The sequence below is a fragment of the Dreissena polymorpha genome, chromosome 1 (genome assembly GCF_020536995.1).
Source record: "Dreissena polymorpha isolate Duluth1 chromosome 1, UMN_Dpol_1.0, whole genome shotgun sequence".
Lineage (NCBI taxonomy): Eukaryota > Metazoa > Mollusca > Bivalvia > Myida > Dreissenidae > Dreissena > Dreissena polymorpha.
The window spans coordinates 17,679,058-17,697,878 of NC_068355.1; the positions used below are offsets into that span (position 1 = coordinate 17,679,058).

The 18,821-nt window shown below is 33.8% G+C and overlaps 1 protein-coding gene across 9 annotated transcripts in view; it reads left to right on the forward strand.

Moving 5' to 3' along the window:
• LOC127872828 (RIMS-binding protein 2-like) overlaps positions 1-18,821 on the forward strand; it is a 185,902-nt gene that overhangs the window by 15,542 nt on the left and 151,539 nt on the right. The window contains exons 1-2 of one of the 9 annotated variants that reach the window (XM_052416313.1): positions 5,639-6,047; positions 8,673-9,586. The exons of 7 other annotated variants lie outside the window; for them this stretch is intronic. In XM_052416313.1, the coding sequence (XP_052272273.1) occupies positions 9,560-9,586 (27 nt within the window). In that variant the 5' untranslated portion in view covers positions 5,639-6,047; positions 8,673-9,559. Of the gene's footprint in view, positions 1-5,638; positions 6,048-7,367; positions 9,587-18,821 lie in introns of those variants that run through there. One more of the 9 variants, XM_052416324.1, reaches the window with a different exon arrangement.

The window sequence follows — 18,821 nt, forward strand, 5'->3', positions numbered from 1 at the left end:
TTATGGTTTCTCAGTGAGATAGTTTAAGAAAATCTACCTTGTTCACCTACAAAATGTTTTGAGCAACCAGGCACTTATTTAGTGTATTTGCAATCATGAATAACTGAGTTTAAGTTTAACCCATTTATGCCTAGTGGACTCTCCCATCCTTCTAAATTGGATCAATTTATTTTCAAAATTAGGAATGTCTAGTATATTTATTTCTATATTAAGAATATTTTTTAAGGAAATTCCTTTAAGCAAACAGCGCAGACCCAGATGAGACGCCGCATCATGTGGCATCACATCTGGGTCTACGCTGTTTGCCAAGGCCTTTTTTCTAGACGCTAGGCATAAATGGGTTAACATGTAAATTATTTCGCTGTGATTGTTGTTGTTTTTTTTTTTTTTTACATGTATATGCAGCTGAACTGCCATTGTAAACAAACTACCCTGTTGAAATAGAGTTTTTCAAGGCCAAATACAAAATAAACAACACTGGTAATACAGTGTTCATTGTAATATCAACAAAAGCTGGCTGTTACATATATAGCAAACTGTGTTCATCTCCTTTGTGAAGCCAAACAAACATGAAATAACTGGAAATAAGAAACTCTATTCTTGCAAAATTCTCTGTGCTTTTAGTGATTGAAATTACAAGGGCACCAATCTTTTTTTGTATAAAACATTTATGACCCACCCACTAAAGATTATTGACATAAAGTGTTTGTTCTTCAACATATCAGTAAATGCTAGTACTTGAACTTCAACCATTACTTTCATTACTTTGAAATATTAGAATTAACATAGCCAAATTATGATCTTCATTTACATGAGGTGGTACATGTGATGTTTGCTTGAAGTTTATACTTAACAGATGGACCATGTGCAAGTCAGAATTCATTTTAATATTATGGTCAGTATTAATTAAAGGGACTTGTAAGCAGATTTGGCCATTCTTTGAAGTGTGTCTATAATTGCCTTTAAAATTACTTAAATTTAGCCAATGTTCTGTAGAACTTTACTATTATAAAAAGGAAAGAATTTTAGAAATAAAAAAGCGCAAAATGTTGTCCCCAGCTCGAACCATGAATAGAACTCCTTTGTCATAAGGGGCTCTCTTTAACCACTCGACCTTGCTACCTGTTATATTCAACCTTGCATTTGTTTTGTGGTATATTAAGTAATAACAAAATTGAACTGAAACAGCATTATAATGATTCCAATTTCTCAATTGTTTTGCATTTGTAAGGCTTAATAATTGTATCCATTTCTATAAATAATTATTCATAAACAATGCTGTATTTTCAGTTTAAGTCAAAGTCATAAATGAAATTCGTCTACCAATGTACAGTGTTTTAATTTTTTAAATGTGTGAATACAAAATGGAGAAATGTAATTTTAAAAATTTGTGAACTACAGGCCCTTTGATAAGACAACATTGGTAATGACATTCAAGCATATGAAGTATATTACATCAAATACATGATTGTAACATTCTTTGAAAACTTAAAATGCATTTAGTTTGAAATATTATTATATTTGGTGCCCATTTGATAGATCAGCATTTCAGCAGTAAATCGTTATCACCCAGGCTTGTGTTTGAAGTGTGTATAGGACATTTAAGACAAGATGGAACATTTTCAAATGTTGACATACTTGGGTTGATATATGATTGCTTTTTGTTTGATCTCCCACTGTTATGTCTTCGGTTGTGAAAGTTTAAAATGTCTCCATCTATATTGTAGGTGCCATATAAAGTGAATAGATATTCGTGACAGATGCCATTAAAGCAGTTAAACAACTTTATGTTAGAATTTATGCCTGAAAGATTATTAAGCTTAGAATATACATAGACAATTGTGCCTGTATTTTCTGAAATGTATATATTAAAATCCTTTTGAGTTAGGTTTGTTGAGTGCTATGTATTGCAGAATATTAAGTATTTTAAGTTATTATACTATTAATATTAAGATTATAGAATGAAATAAATAATACTGTTTTATCTGAAATGCTTTTATGTGCAGTGGACATAACAATCAATTATATCGATCACTTTCAATGGAGATAATTGACAAAGATTTCAGTTATATTGTCAATTTTGGTTGATTTAATATGTTTAGTTTTTATTTGTGTGTAATATTGATAATAAAGAAACAAAGTTTTTTAGGTTTTCAGCTGTGTACAAGAATATAAAAAAATTGTTCATTAAAGCCGCATCACATAGCAAAACTAAATGGACAAATAAAGTGTGCCATAGCATTGTTGTCTATCAAAGGCCACATGATTATAAGGTCTTCTAATGTGTACATAGGTTGGAAATATTTTGATCATTATCCATTCATAATCCCTGATCTATTGGAGACCTTTTATGAATGAGTGGAATGAAATGCGGGATGAAATATTCAGTCTGATAAGCTCGTGTTTCAAGCATTTTGATCAATATTGAGGGCCAGTGTCATGTATTGGTGGGCAAAATATTTTCAGGCTCATAATTATACAGACATTAATGCGTATTAACATACTTTTAAACATGTTTTGCAACATTGCACATATACATTTACAAGTGTGATCACGTCTTTCCTGCACAGTTTATTTTTATGTTATTTTAAGCAGCCATTTTTTTTGCAAGTTATGAAAGAGACTTGAAATTAATTTATCAACATTTGAGCTGCTCTTTACATTACAAAAGTAATATTTATTATTGAGCGAAGATGTCTTTTTATTTTCATGGTTCCGTGATGATTAATTTTTTAACTTACTGACCCAATTTCTTTACTCGACCGTACACAATCTGTTTCACACCTAATTTCCACTTTTAAAAGCCATTTAAACACAAAATAGTGTGATTTATAAGATCTGAAGTTTTATAAAGTATCATTGACACAACTGATTAAGTTACAATTACTTCAAAGGCTTAAACTTAACCGACCCGCAAATCTGTATTGCATGGAAATAAATTATGAAAAAGAACAAATATTGATTTGCTTGGCTGTTGTTTGTCTGCCAATATCTAGTTGTTGACCATTACTTTGATAAACACTGACCAAAATATTGAAAGTTTTGTACTAGCTGAGGGTAGATGATCTATCTAAGTGGAGACCAGTTAATATTAATGTTACACTGCAAAGGCTCAGTGTAACACTTATAAGTGCACTCAGAAAGGATGGTAAATACAATCAAACTGTATGATTCATGCAAACAAACATTTTCTGGTTGAATGTGATATTTTGCTGATATCAGCTTCCACATATTGGAAAAAGGAAAGATTTCATTCAGTTGTTTTCAATGGTTTCATGTTTTAGTTCATATTTTCAACTTTCAAATATAGATTTAATATTTTTAGTGCAAAACGTTTAAGAATTTCTTCTTGAATTGCAAGCTATAATTTCTTGGGACTCACTATGGGAAAACTGGGCTAAATGCATGTGCATAAATTGCCGTCCCAGATAAGCACAGGCTAATATGACAACACTGGACATTAATGAAATTTATCTTTTAAAGAAGGTCTCTTCCCAGTTTTCCTGTACGAGACTCAAAGAAGCTGTACATGTTCATAATAAAAATTTGAGTCGTGTTCTAAGAAAATTGGGCATAATGTATGTGGGTAAAGTGGCATCCCAGATTAGCCTGTGCAATTTGCACAGGCTAATCAGGGACAACACTTTCCGCTTTTATGACATTTAAAATTTCATTAAGTCTCTTCTTAGCAAAAATCCAATTTAGGCGGAAAGTGTCGTCCCTGATTAACCAGTGCGGACTGCACAAGCTAATCTGGGAAGACATTTTACGCATATGCATTAAGCCCAGTTTTCTCAGAACGCGACTCATCTGAAAAAAGAAATCTGTATTGACCATGGTGGATGTGAAAAGTTATGTCATACATGTAAGATGTGCATTTTAACTTTGTCTTAAAAAGTATGTAGCCAAGCTCTTGGGAATGTCCCAACTAAGATTTTACTTCAAAAACCAAACTAACATATTAATATGAAAGGAAATATTTCATAAAAAGAAATTTTGAAAAAATAAAATATTTTGTTTAGAATCTAAAATTGAACTACATTTTATAACAGCTGCATAGTAAATTAATTCAGACAAGAAAAAGTTATGAAAAAATAAACTCATCTTTATTAATAGTAATCCTTCTGAATTGATAAGATGCCTTTTATTCAACGCATTTGTAGCACAACGTATTGTTTATTTATAATGGTTATTTATTACCTTTATTTTGTTATAATTTAACAAAAATGTGCATCATTGTATGTCATTAGAAACAGATGTTTATATTATAACATCTAGCTCAATATATGTAGTATGATATTTCCAGTACTTAATTATATTGTGTGTTTTTCCTTACATGGTTATGTTACTGAATGCTTTGAGATGGTTACTTGACAGGGGAAACTACTGTTGTATCAAATACTGTATTTTTAATTGAGTAGCCTCCCTTTCTGTTCTGTTAGATTTGTTGATTGATACTGGGATTTTAAAACTGATTGCTTTTGTGTTTATATAACATTTTTAAAAAATCAAAGCATTTAAAAGTATCTTTATCAGTCTATTTTTTAGTAACACATTTATGCTATTCTATTTTCATTGTTTACTGAAAATTAATATGATCAATCATTGACTGATACTGGATGAAAGTATAAGTGCCAGTCCACATAAGTTTTTAGCTCGGCTGTTTTCCGAGAAAACCCGGGGTATTGTCAAAGCCAGCTTGTCGTCTGACGTCCGTGTCGTGCTAAAACCTTAACATTTTGTTAAGGTTTTGAACATTGGCTCTAAAATCCAACTGCTTCAACCTACAACTTTGAAACTTCATATGTAGCTGCACCTTGATTAGTTCTACATGCCACACCCATTTTTGGGTCACTATGTCAAAGGTCAAGGTCACTGTGACCTTTAAAAAAATAATTATTCTGACAAGCTTTCCTTTATTCAAAACTGCACCTGCAGCCCAACGTGGCTACCGTTATGCTGTTCTCTTGTTACTCTAAATATTTGAAATCTCAGGCATGATTGGTTTTTATACAAACAAATGCACACCACCATTGTGCGGGAATATGTCTCGTGACTGCCACATGAAAGTCTCTTGCTATTGAGTTGGACACAAGAGATTCCTCAAGAGGAGCCTCAATGCTGATAAGAAAATATTGTAAGGCCAAGCAAATTAAAACCTTATGCTTATAGTGCTTATTCACAAAAATAAGCCAAACAACTGGCTAAGAAAAACTGCATTTCTTTATAATATTTTCATCACAAAACCCTATTAACATTGTAAACATTATGATATACCATGTTCTAAGTCAAATTAAATGAAGACAAAAATTGAGCAATTGGGAACTCCTGAGTTTTATTTCAGAAAAATAAATTTTGGTATTGGCTCAAAATTTAAAATTTGTCATTGAGTTTATTTTAGATTATTACCTTACCTGTGGGCTTCTTAATTCTTAAACCTAAACGTGTTTTCAAAGAGTCACTTTCATTGCTGCATTAATTTTGATTTATTTTATGTTTAATCACAATATCAAGTTGGGTTAGGCAAATATAGAGCATATGACATTTGGCCTTGTTTGTTAAAACACTTAAGAGTGTGTCAATATGAAGATTTTGAGAGCTTATCATTGAACATTGCAAACAATTCTTTAAGATTAAATATGTTTGGATGCATTTTTAAAATGTGGAATGAAAAATGGGTGTTAAAACAAAAATAAATACACTAGAAATCAAACCATGAGAATCAGATGCAATATTGCAATCTAAAATGTCTTGTTGGATAAAAAAGTCATACTGCATTGTCAATAAAAGAGGACATTGAGAGGATGCTTTACGTGTTCTTTGAAAGTGTGAATTAAGAGCAAATACAAGTTTGGGAGAATATACAAAAATGGCAATTTCAAAACAAATTTGTCTGGACTTACTTAGCTCAACAACAACATCAGACTAGCTTGAATGATTTCAATATAAAACATAAATGGATAACTTAATTCTAGTGCTCTGACAGGTACCCGAAAATCCCAGAATCCGGGAAAAAAAATACCAGCGGATCCGGGTCAAAGTTTCAGGTCGCAAGCTATGTAGTACAAGATTACATGTTGAACGTTTAGTCCAATCATCTCTTTTAAACAAGTGAAGTAAAATCAAATCCTTTTCATTTTAAGCAGTGTTTTTATTACAAATAGGCATAAATGAATAGAAGTCACGCACCAAAAGCATTAATGTCGAGTGTAATTCAAAGTAGAAAATGCAGTTAGAGCTAAGTTATTTTGGCTTCTCTCCTCAAAATAAGACAAGCTTTATTTTTGCTTGACATGTTGTTTTTCCTATACATGCACTTTTGATCGCTATTCCAAATAAAGCTATCATTTGCTGATTAAGTTCAACAACATTGTGTAAACCTTATAAATACTTATATGCAGTTCAGAATTTCATTCATAATTAAATAACTAAAACAATAAATAATACAATAAAAAGTATGATATTCTAAACATTATACTTGACAAACAGTTGAATATTTAAGAACACTAAAACATGCTTTGACAATTTATGTAGTTTTATTTTTATTAACTTGTGTATTATCTGACCTGACCTGACACGAATTTTCTCGGGTATTTAATTTTTTACTTGCCGACCCGACTCGAAGAATATTTTTGACTGTGTGAGCCCTAGTAACTTTCTGTATTTTGGCTGTGCTCTGTGAAAAGGGGGTTTAATGCATGTGCGTCAAGTGTTGTCTCAGATTAGCCTGTGCAGTCTGCATAGGCTAATCAGGGACAACACTTTCGGCTTTTATGATATTTTTTCATTTAAAGACTGTCCCTTTTTAGAAAAAATCCACTGTAGGTGGAAAGTCACGGTTGTTCCTGATTAGCCTGTGCAGACTGCACAGGCTGATCTGGGACAACAATTATCGCACATGTATCAAACCCTTTTTCACAGAGAGCTTATTTGCATTTGTGTTTGTTTGTGTATGTTTTACACAAGTTAAATGAGACCTTATAATATCATAATACTTTTGTGAGAAAAGCTTCAATATATATAAACACTAATATATGCTAAGTAATAGTATTTTCATATATTTGTTGTATAAAAGTAAGTTCAATGTTAAATGGGGGCACTATGCAAAGGTGCAAAGTTTGAGTGTCATTTATCACTGATATGTATTTTGGTAGGGCGATGAAGCTGTAAAGTGTGTTATGGTTTCATGATAAAAAGTATTTGTTCGAATAATTATTTAGTTAATTTGGCATAATGTAAGATAAGAGGTGTGCTTAAGGTATAAAGCATTTGCCTGTCTATTTGTTCTTCCATCTATGTCCATCCATCTGTCCATACAAGGTTAACCTCAAATGATCGCTTTGTCAAATATTGTTTTACAGTGCTTCAATACATGCATAGATGATATTTATGAACACTTTCAACACACCCACATGACCTTACAATTTTGACCTTGACATGAACCTACTTTATGACTCAAGAGTCAGACTTAAGCAGAAGGTCTATACTTGTGTTATGCCTAACATCAATGCAGTATGGTTTAAAGCTTTGATACTGTCATTATAAATTTAATAATAACAAACCTGCATGACTTGACCTCATTGTTACCTTGAAATTGACCTACCTTGGTGCTTATCATTTTCAGAAGGTTAAAATTCTTGGTTAACCCAAATTGACTGCTTGTGCTTAATTGTAAACTGATAGTGACTGCTTGTCCTTAATTGTACACTGAAAGTGACTGCTTGTCCTTAATTGTTAACTGATAGTTACTGCTGATAGTGACTGCTTGTCCTTAATTGTACACTGAAAGTGACTGCTTGTCCTTAATTGTTAACTGATAGTTACTGCTTGTCCTAAATTGTAAACTGATAGTGCATGCTTGACCTAAATTGTAAACTGATATGAATGCTTGTCCTAAATTGTAAACTGATAGTGACTGCTTGTCCTAAATTGTAAACTGATAGTGACTGCTTGTCCTTAATTGTAAACTGATAGTGACTGCTTGTCCTTAATTGTAAACTGATAGAAAGTGAGCACAGATTGAAAGTCCAAAGCTATGAAATATTTATTGCTTCACTTTTTCATGATGCAAGCCAGGATTTATCTACAGAAGATGATATTAAACATGGTATAATCAAGACCTAAACACTTAAGCTTGGGTGGGTTTTAACTTTGCCAATGCTGCAAAAAGTGTCATTAGAAAACCTGCTGTTCTAGCATAACAAAGCAACATAGTAAATTTAAGTTATTAATCAATACATTTGACCATAGTTTCATTGTCTTTATATTGACATAGTACTGTTTAATGTTATTGTTCCAATGTTTAGCTATTATGTTAGTATTTTTATTGACATCTTCCACATTCCATAGGAGCTGTTTAGATTGTAAAAGTGACTAACGTACACTCACAACATTTTCAAATAAGAATAATGCCCTATAGAAACTCAGATAACAACTTATTAGATTGGCATCATTGATAAATCCCCATTCACAGATTGCTAATTTTGAATAATTGATCAACAATATATTGTCTACTCTTGGCCATGAGACATTAATAGTGGTAGTTGTTAAAAAAAACTAGAGGTCAGTGATAGTTAAATTATTTGTTACAAATATTATGCTACTCGGTTGAATATTGAATAATACTTGCCTTGAAATTATATATGTCAACATGACTTAACCATGGCAAACAGTTGACGACCATTTGTGGGACCTTCCTAATGAAAATGCTATCTGCCAACAGCTGTTTATGCCACCGATCAATACAAATATCATGCTAGCAATTGATTCATGTTCCTTATCGAGATTATGTATGAACTGTTTTAAGTATTGTGAGTGATGGAATTGGTGTGAAATGTATTATGTACATGTGCGATTGTGTTTGTGGACTTGTGTAATATTGTGAACTTTATATCGATCTGGTTGAGCTGCTTAATCAGTCAATAAGTGTAAGCATGACAGAATAATATTGAGATTTTGATACAACAGTTAAATATTGAAAAGGAAAATATAGCTGCAAGAGAATGGCAAGGGCAACATATATTAGGGAAATAAGGTACTTTGATGCTTGCTGTTTGATAACTTATTTACTTGAATGAAAAGCTACAAGAATGTTCAGGCAATAACAAAAGCTGTGTCGGCTCTTCTATTGTTGTGTAAAAGTGTACATTTTTATGAAACGTAAACAATTATCGTAAGATAATCAACGAAGCCTTTTCACTACTTCTGTTCACAACTCTAACTGGCATTGAATTACCGTGCCAAATAATAGACAAATAAAGAATGTGAAATGAGCATATCTGCAAACAACTTTGTATAGGCTTGACTTTTGCCCTATGAAAATGGTACTAAAAGTGTTGACAAAAGTCAATAACGTGAACAAAAACAGAATGACAATGAAGATCATAATGAATAATATATAATTGATTTTTACTGATGTCCGTAAGTGATGATTGGTTTTAATCATCAGCATGAATAAAATTATTGTTATGTTTTGTTTGTTGAAAAACAGAGAAACAATGTGTGGAAAAATAACTGGATTATTTCATAACATTTGAAATGAACAGATTTAGGAAAACAAATGGATTTGAGTAATGCACGATTTTCGGTAAGTACATATATAAGCTTTCATAATTTTTTTTAGCAATTTTTACTTTTAAAATACCTTAGTGTATCAGTAAGAGTAGAATGTATTTTTCTTTTATATATTTAGTTGAAAATAAGAAAAGTATACATATACACTAGGGATACAAGAGGTTAACCGGTTTACCTACAGAAACATCCAATAAACCAGTTATATTTTTGGAAGAGGTTTTCCTGAAAAAGTTATGAATATATTTTTATATGGTACAATTATAGTAAGATTTTATGTTTGGTGTGCGACATACTGCCATTTTGCACTGGCAACTAGTTAGAACAACATGCTGTGTATGTTGAAACGATAATAAATAACCTGTCAACAAACAAAGTAAGACAGCAGTAAATAAGTAGCTTAGTGGTTACAAACATGGGGTACATTTTGATAATAGGGGCTATAATTGTCTTCTTTTACTGGCGGAAATTTGACTAGCGAACTGCGGGGATTGGCGGCTATTAGCGAAGACGTTATTTACACATGTATGTTACTAACGATGAAAATCCGTTGATACATGGGATTGCTTGCTTTTGATATTATGTTAACCATTATTAAACACAGATTGCTTGCAAAAATAATGTTTTAATAAGTATTTTTTTCAAGAATAACATTAATTAATTGTTAAAAACTTTACTAGTTAACTTCATATTTGTTTTTATCAGATATTAATATTATAATTATTTTATTTAAAGGGATCTTTTCACGCTTTGGTAAATTGACAAAATTGAAAAAAGTTGTTTCAGATTCGTAAGTTTTCGTTTTAGTTATGAAATTTGTGAGGAAACAGTAATACTGAACATTAACCATGCTCTAATATAGCCATTATATGCATCTTTTGACGATTTTAAAACCTAAAAATTATAAAGCGTTGCAACGCGAAACGATTGAATAATTTGGAGAGTTCTGTTTTTGTCGTTAAATTTTGTGAAACTACGAAGATTGCTTATATAAGGTATAAAATACGTCACGTAAGTGTACTCGGCGGAATAGCTCAGTAGGCTAAAGCGTTTTTACTTCAGCACTCTGGCAGGACTCCAGGGGTCACTGGTTCGAAACCTGCTCCGGGCAATGTTCTTTTCCTTTTTTTAAATTTTTTCTTGATTTTTTACTGGAGCTTTTACGATCCAATGTTTACATTTATCAATATAAAGCATTTAATGAATAAGTTAAAAAAATGCCAAAATCTGTGAAAAGGCCCCTTTAAGAAAGCAATTTATTAAACTAAATATTTATTAACTATTAAAAAGTTAAAAAAAATAAAATAATTTAATTCAGAATTTGTGAAAGTATGTTGAGTGGTACAGTTAGTTTACTAACATGTGCGTAATTAAATTGTCAACCCGATGGGGACCCGTTGACATGGTGGTGTTAATATAAAAAAGGTTTCCCAAGCATTAAGCATGTGGCTCAGTAAGCTTTGGTCAGCCCCATCGACTTCTGTGCCATGGGAGTGTGTGTGCTGGAAAGCAGGTTGTCTTGTTACCAATTCCTCATCAGCCACAAGCATATGGACAAAGTCCTTTGCTTGACCGATTGAACAATGTTGTTTTGTGCATGTTCTGCATGTATGTTCGCTGATTTGTTTGAAATGTTAGATTGTGTTGCACTTGTTTAACAATTATTTTAAAACATTTTATAGTAAGTTTTTTTTAATGTAAAAAACAAACAACAGAATGAACAAAGAAACACAACAATATTATGATCAATGCAACACAAACGTAATATAAGCGGCCTAACCAAAAATGTATAAATGACAAGTGAAAATGAAAATTGTGTTGTTCTTTTAATTTTTCACTTATTAGGCTTTAACGCAGGAAAAATAAATACAAAATCAAGCTTTCATTTACAAAATTATTATAACAAGAGCACGGCATAACGGGTGCCAACGCTCGGCTGCAGATGCAGTTTTGAAAAAATGAAAGCTTGTCAGAATTTTTATTTTTATATTTTTTAGAGGTCACAGTGACCTTGACCTTTGACCTAGTGACCCAAAAATGGGTGTGGCGTGTAGACCTCATCAAGGTCCATCTACATATGAAGTTTCAAAGTTGTAGGTGGAAGCACTTTGATTTTAGAGGCAATGTTAAGGTTTTATCACGGCGGACAGCGGACGATGAGCTGGCTATGACAATACCTCGGGTTTTCTCCGTGAACAGCCGAGCTAATAAAATGATATATTGCATTTTTATTAAGAAACTGATAATTTGTTATCAAAGCAAGCAATCTCAAATTACTTGTGTTTCTATTGAGAACATTCATAAGCGATATGACTTGTTTAACATATACTTAAACATGTTTACTACACAATGTTTTTCGGTTAACTGGTTAATAACTGGTAATGGCAAAAGGTTAACTGGTTAATGTTTTTTGAAACCTCTTGCAATCTTTATATACAGTTTATCTGTGACACATAGATTTATGTTCAGAAATTGGATGGTTTGGAACATTAATAAGCTTTGAAAACGTTTTATGCTTATGGTTTCTTGAATCTTGAAGGGGATTTTTATGCCCTTGGTATTTGATGCAAGAGTTTGATGCCCTTAATATCTTGATGCAGGATTTTTATCCCCTTGGTATCTTGATGCAGGAGTTTTATACCCTTGGTATCATGATGCAGGAGTTTATGCCCTTGGTATCTTGATGCAGGAGTTTTATACCCTTGGTATCATGATACAAGAGTTTTATGCCCTAGGTATCTTGATGCAGGAGTTTAATGTCATTGGTATCTTGATGCAGTAGTTTTATGTCCTAGGTATCTTTATGCAGGAGTTTTATGCCCTTGGTATTTTGATGCAGGAGTTTCATGCCCTTGGTATTTTGACGCAGGAGTTTTATGCCCTTGATATCTTGATGCAGGAGTTTTATGCCCTTGATATCTTGATGCAGAAGTTTTATGCCCTTGATGTCTTGATGCAGGAGTGTTATGCCCTTGATATCTTGATGTAGGAGTTGTATGCCCTAGGTATCTTGATGCAGACGTTTTATGCCCTTGATATATTGATGCAGGAGTTTTATGCCCTTGGTATCTTGATGCAGGAGTTTTATGCCCTTGGTAACTTGATGCAGGAGATTTATGCCCTTGATATCTTGATGCAGGAGTTTTATGCCCTAGGTATCTTGAAGCAGGAGTTTGATGCTCTTGATATATTGATGCAGGAGTTTTATGCCCTTGGTAACTTGATGCAGAAGATTTATGCCCTTGATATCTTGATGCAGGAGTTTTATGCCCTAGGTATCTTGAAGCAGGAGTTTGATGCTCTTGATATATTGATGCAGGAGATTTATGCCCTTGATATCTTGATGCAGGAGTTTTATGCCCTTGGTATCTTGAAGCAGGAGTTTGATGCTCTTGATATATTGATGCAGGAGTTTTATGTCCTTGGTATCTTGTTGCAGGAGTTTTATGTCCTAGGTATATTGATTCAAAAGTTTTATGCCCTATGTATCTTGATGCAGGAGTTTTATGTTCTAGGTATCTTGATGCAGGAGTTTTATGTTCTTGGTATCTTGATGCAGGAGTTTTATGTCCTTGGTATCTTGATGCAGGAGTTTTATGTCCTAGGTATCTTGATGCAGGAGTTTTATGTCCTTGGTATCTTGATGCAGGAGTTTTATGCCCTTGGTATTTTGATGCATGAGTTTTATGCCCATGGTATCTTGGTGTAGGAGTTTTATGCCCTTGGTATTTTGACGTCGGAGTTTTATACCCTTGATATCTTGATGCAGGAGTTTTATGCCCTTGATATCTTAATGCAGGAGTTTTATGCCCTTTATATCTTGATGCAGGAGTTTTATGCCCTTGATATCTTGATGTAGAAGTTGTATGCCCTAGGTATCTTGATGCAGGAGTTTTATGCCCTTGATATATTGATGCAGGAGTTTTATGCCCTTGGTATCTTGATGCAGGAGTTTTATGCCCTTGGTAACTTGATGCAGGAGATTTATGCCCTTGATATCTTGATGCAGGAGTTTTATGCCCTAGGTATCTTGAAGCAGGAGTTTGATGCTCTTGATATATTGATGCAGGAGTTTTATGCCCTTGGTAACTTGATGCAGAAGATTTATGCCCTTGATATCTTGATGCAGGAGTTTTATGCCCTAGGTATCTTGAAGCAGGAGTTTGATGCTCTTGATATATTGATGCAGGAGATTTATGCCCTTGATATCTTGATGCAGGAGTTTTATGCCCTTGGTATCTTGAAGCAGGAGTTTGATGCTCTTGATATATTGATGCAGGAGTTTTATGCCCTTGGTATTTTGATGCAGGAGTTTTATGTCCCTGGTAACTTGATGCAGGAGTTTTATGCCCTTGATATCTTGATGCAGGAGTTTTATGCCAGGTTTTTTTTTTACTAAGAAAGTGACGCGGATATTCGGCGTCTTCCCCTAGCAGAATTTTTCCCCTAAAAATACCATTTCCCCTCCAAAAATATAATTTTTTACCAAAATATAATATTTTACCCTCAAAGAAATGTTTTTTTTCTTTTGGGAAGTCGACACTTATCCCATTTGTACCATGTACAACGATCTCTCTCTCTCTCTCTCTCCCGACGAACACTCAAATCTGGGAATCCCAGTGATTCTATATATATAGCTCTTAAATTACGTCATGGAAACCGGGCAACTAATCGTATTAATCATGTGACTATTTTACTGGATTCCGGTCTTGCGCGAGAAGGGTGTTTCGTCAATTAATTACCGGAAACCAGTTGAGTTTTCACCCGGGTTATGTGAAAGCCAAGATATAAACGTTAAAACAGAAAAAGTCTCACAATTGGCCTTCATACGCGAAAAAAAAAAAAACGTTCGGACTCGGATAATATTAATTGCGTTGACGCATTTTATAAAAATGAATCATCAAAAACCGTTGAAACCCAGCAGGATTCGGAGGTACATGTAATCAACATCGATTCATACTGTCGGATTATTGTGAAAGTGAAAGTAGACAATCGGCAGCTGCCGCACCTTTTCCTTCCAATACTGTAGCAGATCTAGATCGTCAACCCATTCATCATGAAATTGAAATCATAATATTGACATTGTTCCCCAGCCCCAGTTGAAAACATTTCCCATTATTAGATCTACACCTGCAACTTTATTTAGGAATTTGACTTTAATATCATACTTGTTCATGTGTTTAAGAACAAAAAGGTCAGAGACATGCCTCTTTTTCTAAAAAAAAAACTGAAGTCTGTAGGTGAGTTATAAACATTGAAATGAACAGTTTTTATTTTTTCCCAAAATATGTCTCTTTCGCGCTCAATTTCCCCTTTTACCCAGCATCCAGCGTCTTCCCCTGTTTCTAAAAAAAAAACCTGTATGCCCTTGGTATTTTGACATAGTAGTTTTATGCCCTTGATATCTTGATGTAGGAGTTTTATGCCCTTGCATTTCTTGATGCAGGAGTTTTATGCCCTTGATATCTTGATGCAGGAGTTTTATGCCCTAGGTATCTTGATGCAGGAGTTGTATGCCCTTGGTATCTTGATGCAGGAGTTTTATGTCCTTGGTATCTTGATGCAGGAGTTTTATGCCTTGGTAACTTGATGAAGGAGTTTTATGTCCTTGGTATCTTGATGCAGGAGTTTTATGCCCTTGGTATCTTAATGCAGGAGTTTTATGCCCTTGATATCTTGATGCAGGAGTTTTATGCCCTCGGTATTTTGATGCAGGAGTTGTAGGCCCTTGGTATCTTGATGCAGGAGTTTTATGTCCTTGGTATCTTGATGCAGTAGTTTTATGTCCTAGGTATCTTGATTTAGGAGTTTTATGCCCTAGGTATCTTGATGCAGGAGTTTTATGTGCTAGGTATCTTGATGCAGGAGTTTTATGTCCTTGGTATCTTGATGCAGCAGTTTTATGTCCTTGGTATCTTTATGCAGGAGTTATATGTCCTAGATATCTTGATGCAGGAGTTTTATGTACTTGGTATCTTGATGCAGGAGTAAAATTTATGCCCTTGGTATCTTGATGCAGGAGTTTTATGTCCTTGGTATCTTGATGCAGGAGTTTTATCCCCTTGGTATTTTGATGCAGGAGTTTTATGCCCTTGGTATCTTGATGCAGGAGTTTTATGCCCTTGGTATCTTGATGCAGGTGTTATACCCTTGGTATTTTGATGAATGAGTTTTATGCCCATGGTATCTTGATGTAGGTGTTTTATGCCATTGGTATCTTGATGCAGGATTTTTATTCCCTTAGTATTTGATGCAAGAGTTTTTATGCCCTTCGTATCTTGATGCAGGAGTTTTATGCCCTTGATATCTTGATGCAGGAGTTTTATGCCCTTGGTATCTTGATGCAGGAGTTTTATGCTCTTGGTATCTTGATGCAGGAGTTTTATGTCCTGAGTATCTTGATGTAGGAGTTGTATGCCCTTGGTATCTTGATGCAGGAGTTTTATGCCCTTGGTATCTTGATGCGGGAGTTTTATGTTCTTGGTATCTTATTGCAGGAGTTTTATGCCCTTGGTATCTTGATGCAGGAGTTTTATGCCCCTGGTATCTTGATGCAGGAGTTGTATGCCCTTGGATTCTTGAAGCAGGAGTTGTATGCCCTTGGTATCTTGATGCAGGAGTTTTATATCCTTGGTATCTTGATGCAGGAGTTTAATGTCCTAGGTATCTTGATGCAGAAGTTTAATGTCCTAGGTATCTTGATGCAGGAGTTTTATGTCCTTGGTATCATGATGCAGGATTTTTATGCCCTTGGTATCTTGATGCAGGATTTTTATTCCCTTGGTTTAACTCACAAATAATTTTGTAATATATCATGAAAATGTTTCTTCTTTAGAGTTTTGAAGGTAGACCTTGTGTCCATACATTAAGGTATTTTATGTAGAATTATAGGTTTTATCTAACAAAGTTTACCGTTCAAATTAGATGGATTAAGGTTGACTGATTAATTTGATAAATGCTGCAGTTCTTCTAGGTCTTACTAATGATTACTACAACATGAAAAGACCTCAACAAACCAATACAGTACTTGGTTGGTACATGAACATGATCCAACAGAAATTGCGTAGGGATTTTTATACTTGCCACGTTGTAAATGTTTAATGGTCGTTATTGAAGAACCTGTATCGTTGATGGATTAAATTGATTAAAGACAATTGATGAAAAACAAACAATACTTCATGATCGTGGAGGTATTATACGGGTTCATTATACTGAAGCAATTTATTTGTTATTAAGGGCATAAATTAATCTTTTCTTTGTCATCGTTGGCTTTATAAATGGCATGAATTTTTACAATGACTACCGTAACAGGTTATTTTAGATTGCAGATATCTGGCGTTCTTAAGCCATCTGAATTAAATATTGGTAGTATTAAGTTGGGCTTAAGCGTTGAATTCATCACACCTGATCGCTTGTTTTCTTTAGGGCTATAGTTTTGTAAATATTAGAATGTTGCTTTCTTAAACCTTAACTTTCCATGCATTTATTCATTTTTATTGAAATTAATAGGATAAGAGTAGTTCAAACTGATTGGGGCCTAAATATTTCTTTTTTTAAATTTGGTAAAGAATTGTTAAGATATCTTTTAATCATTTTAATTTGAGATACAGATAGAATTGAAATGTCAAGGTATTGTGGGTATATATTTTTTTCTGCTTTTACTTACTTGCAACTCCAAAATGTACATCATGGAAACAGTATGAAGGAAACAAGCTTAAATTCATAAGAAGTATTGGATTTTCTTTATAATGGCTGTGTTTAATGGCTGTGTTATTTTCCACGAAGAATTAAATAACACTGTGTAGAACTTTCGGATATTTCGAAACAATAATCCATACTTCTGACTGGAGGGATATCACAATGGATTTTGTATTTGAGTCTTCAAGACGGACCCGCTATGAAAACAAGGAGGATTTTCCGTTGGAACTTCTTGAGCGTCCAATGGCGAGACTTGACTACGTTCCAGAGCATCAGTTGATTCTTGGTTCCCCACCTACCCTTCCCCCAACCCCTGGCAGACGACACCATGCCCTGCCAGAATCACCAGGGTCCTGGTACCAGCAGGGCTATGGGACTGCAAACACAGGAAGTGGTTATACTGAGAACCACTCATGGACTGGGGTCCAGCTCAGTGGAGTGAAAGGAACCTATTCAGGTGGTTCTGGTTCCACTTGGTTAAATTATGGGTCTAGCTCTTCACAGGGAAGAGTAAAGGATACTTTAATACTAGGAAAGGAGGCTGCACAAAATAGCTCTGTAAGTCTGTGGGATCATGGAAAGCTGTATTGTTTGATGACTTGTAATAGATGTATTATTAAGTCTTTGGGATCATGGAAAGCTATATTGTTTAATGACTTGTAATAGATGTATTATTAAGTCTTTGGGATCATGGAAAGCTGTATTGTTTGATGACTTGTAATAGATGTATTATTAAGTCTTTGGGATCATGGAAAGCTGTATTGTTTGATGACTTGTAATAGATGTATTATTAAATACTAACTCTCGCTCATTAGTTTAAACCAATTTTGTTTATTCAGCATTTGACAAGGCTTATAGATCATAATTATTGCATGTCTAAATAGCCTTCTATAAATTAAAGCTTTTGATTATTGTACCTGGACGCCTGGAGTTCACAGAATGAATGTCATAAAAAGCAAACTCTTAAAGATTATAGTAAGCTTACAGGATTACTGGATGTTTTTGTTTTTATGTGACAGAAGATAAAAAATGTCAAAAGATAATATTGGACACATTTTTACTGAGGTTATTGGCACACTCTCACTAATTATGACCGTAGTAATATTTCGTAAGGATACATGCAATATAACTCAAATGATGTCCTGTTTGCTATATGCAAGGGGTCAACATTAATGGTGATCTAATTGTCAGGGACAACCAAAATACTGATCTGGATAAGAAAACAAGAATCTGATAGTCCTAACAGACAAGTGAGCAATATAAGCAAGAATAATATATGAATCCCAAAATACTGCATTGGGAAAGATATATATGTAAGATATATTGTGTCTGTGTTTTTCTCAATATTTTCTACAAATCAATCACAATCATGCCTCTGGTTTTGCATCTTCAAAAGTGCAGTGCATGCCAGACATACTCAAAATTTGTTGTCCTATAGTGACCATAAAACATCTGATAGTGTTTTAAAACTGCCAAGTTTTCAGCAATTTATATCATTTTGGGGCTGCAAGACGAGACCCTTTCATTAGCTCCCCTCAGCTTATAGCTCAACT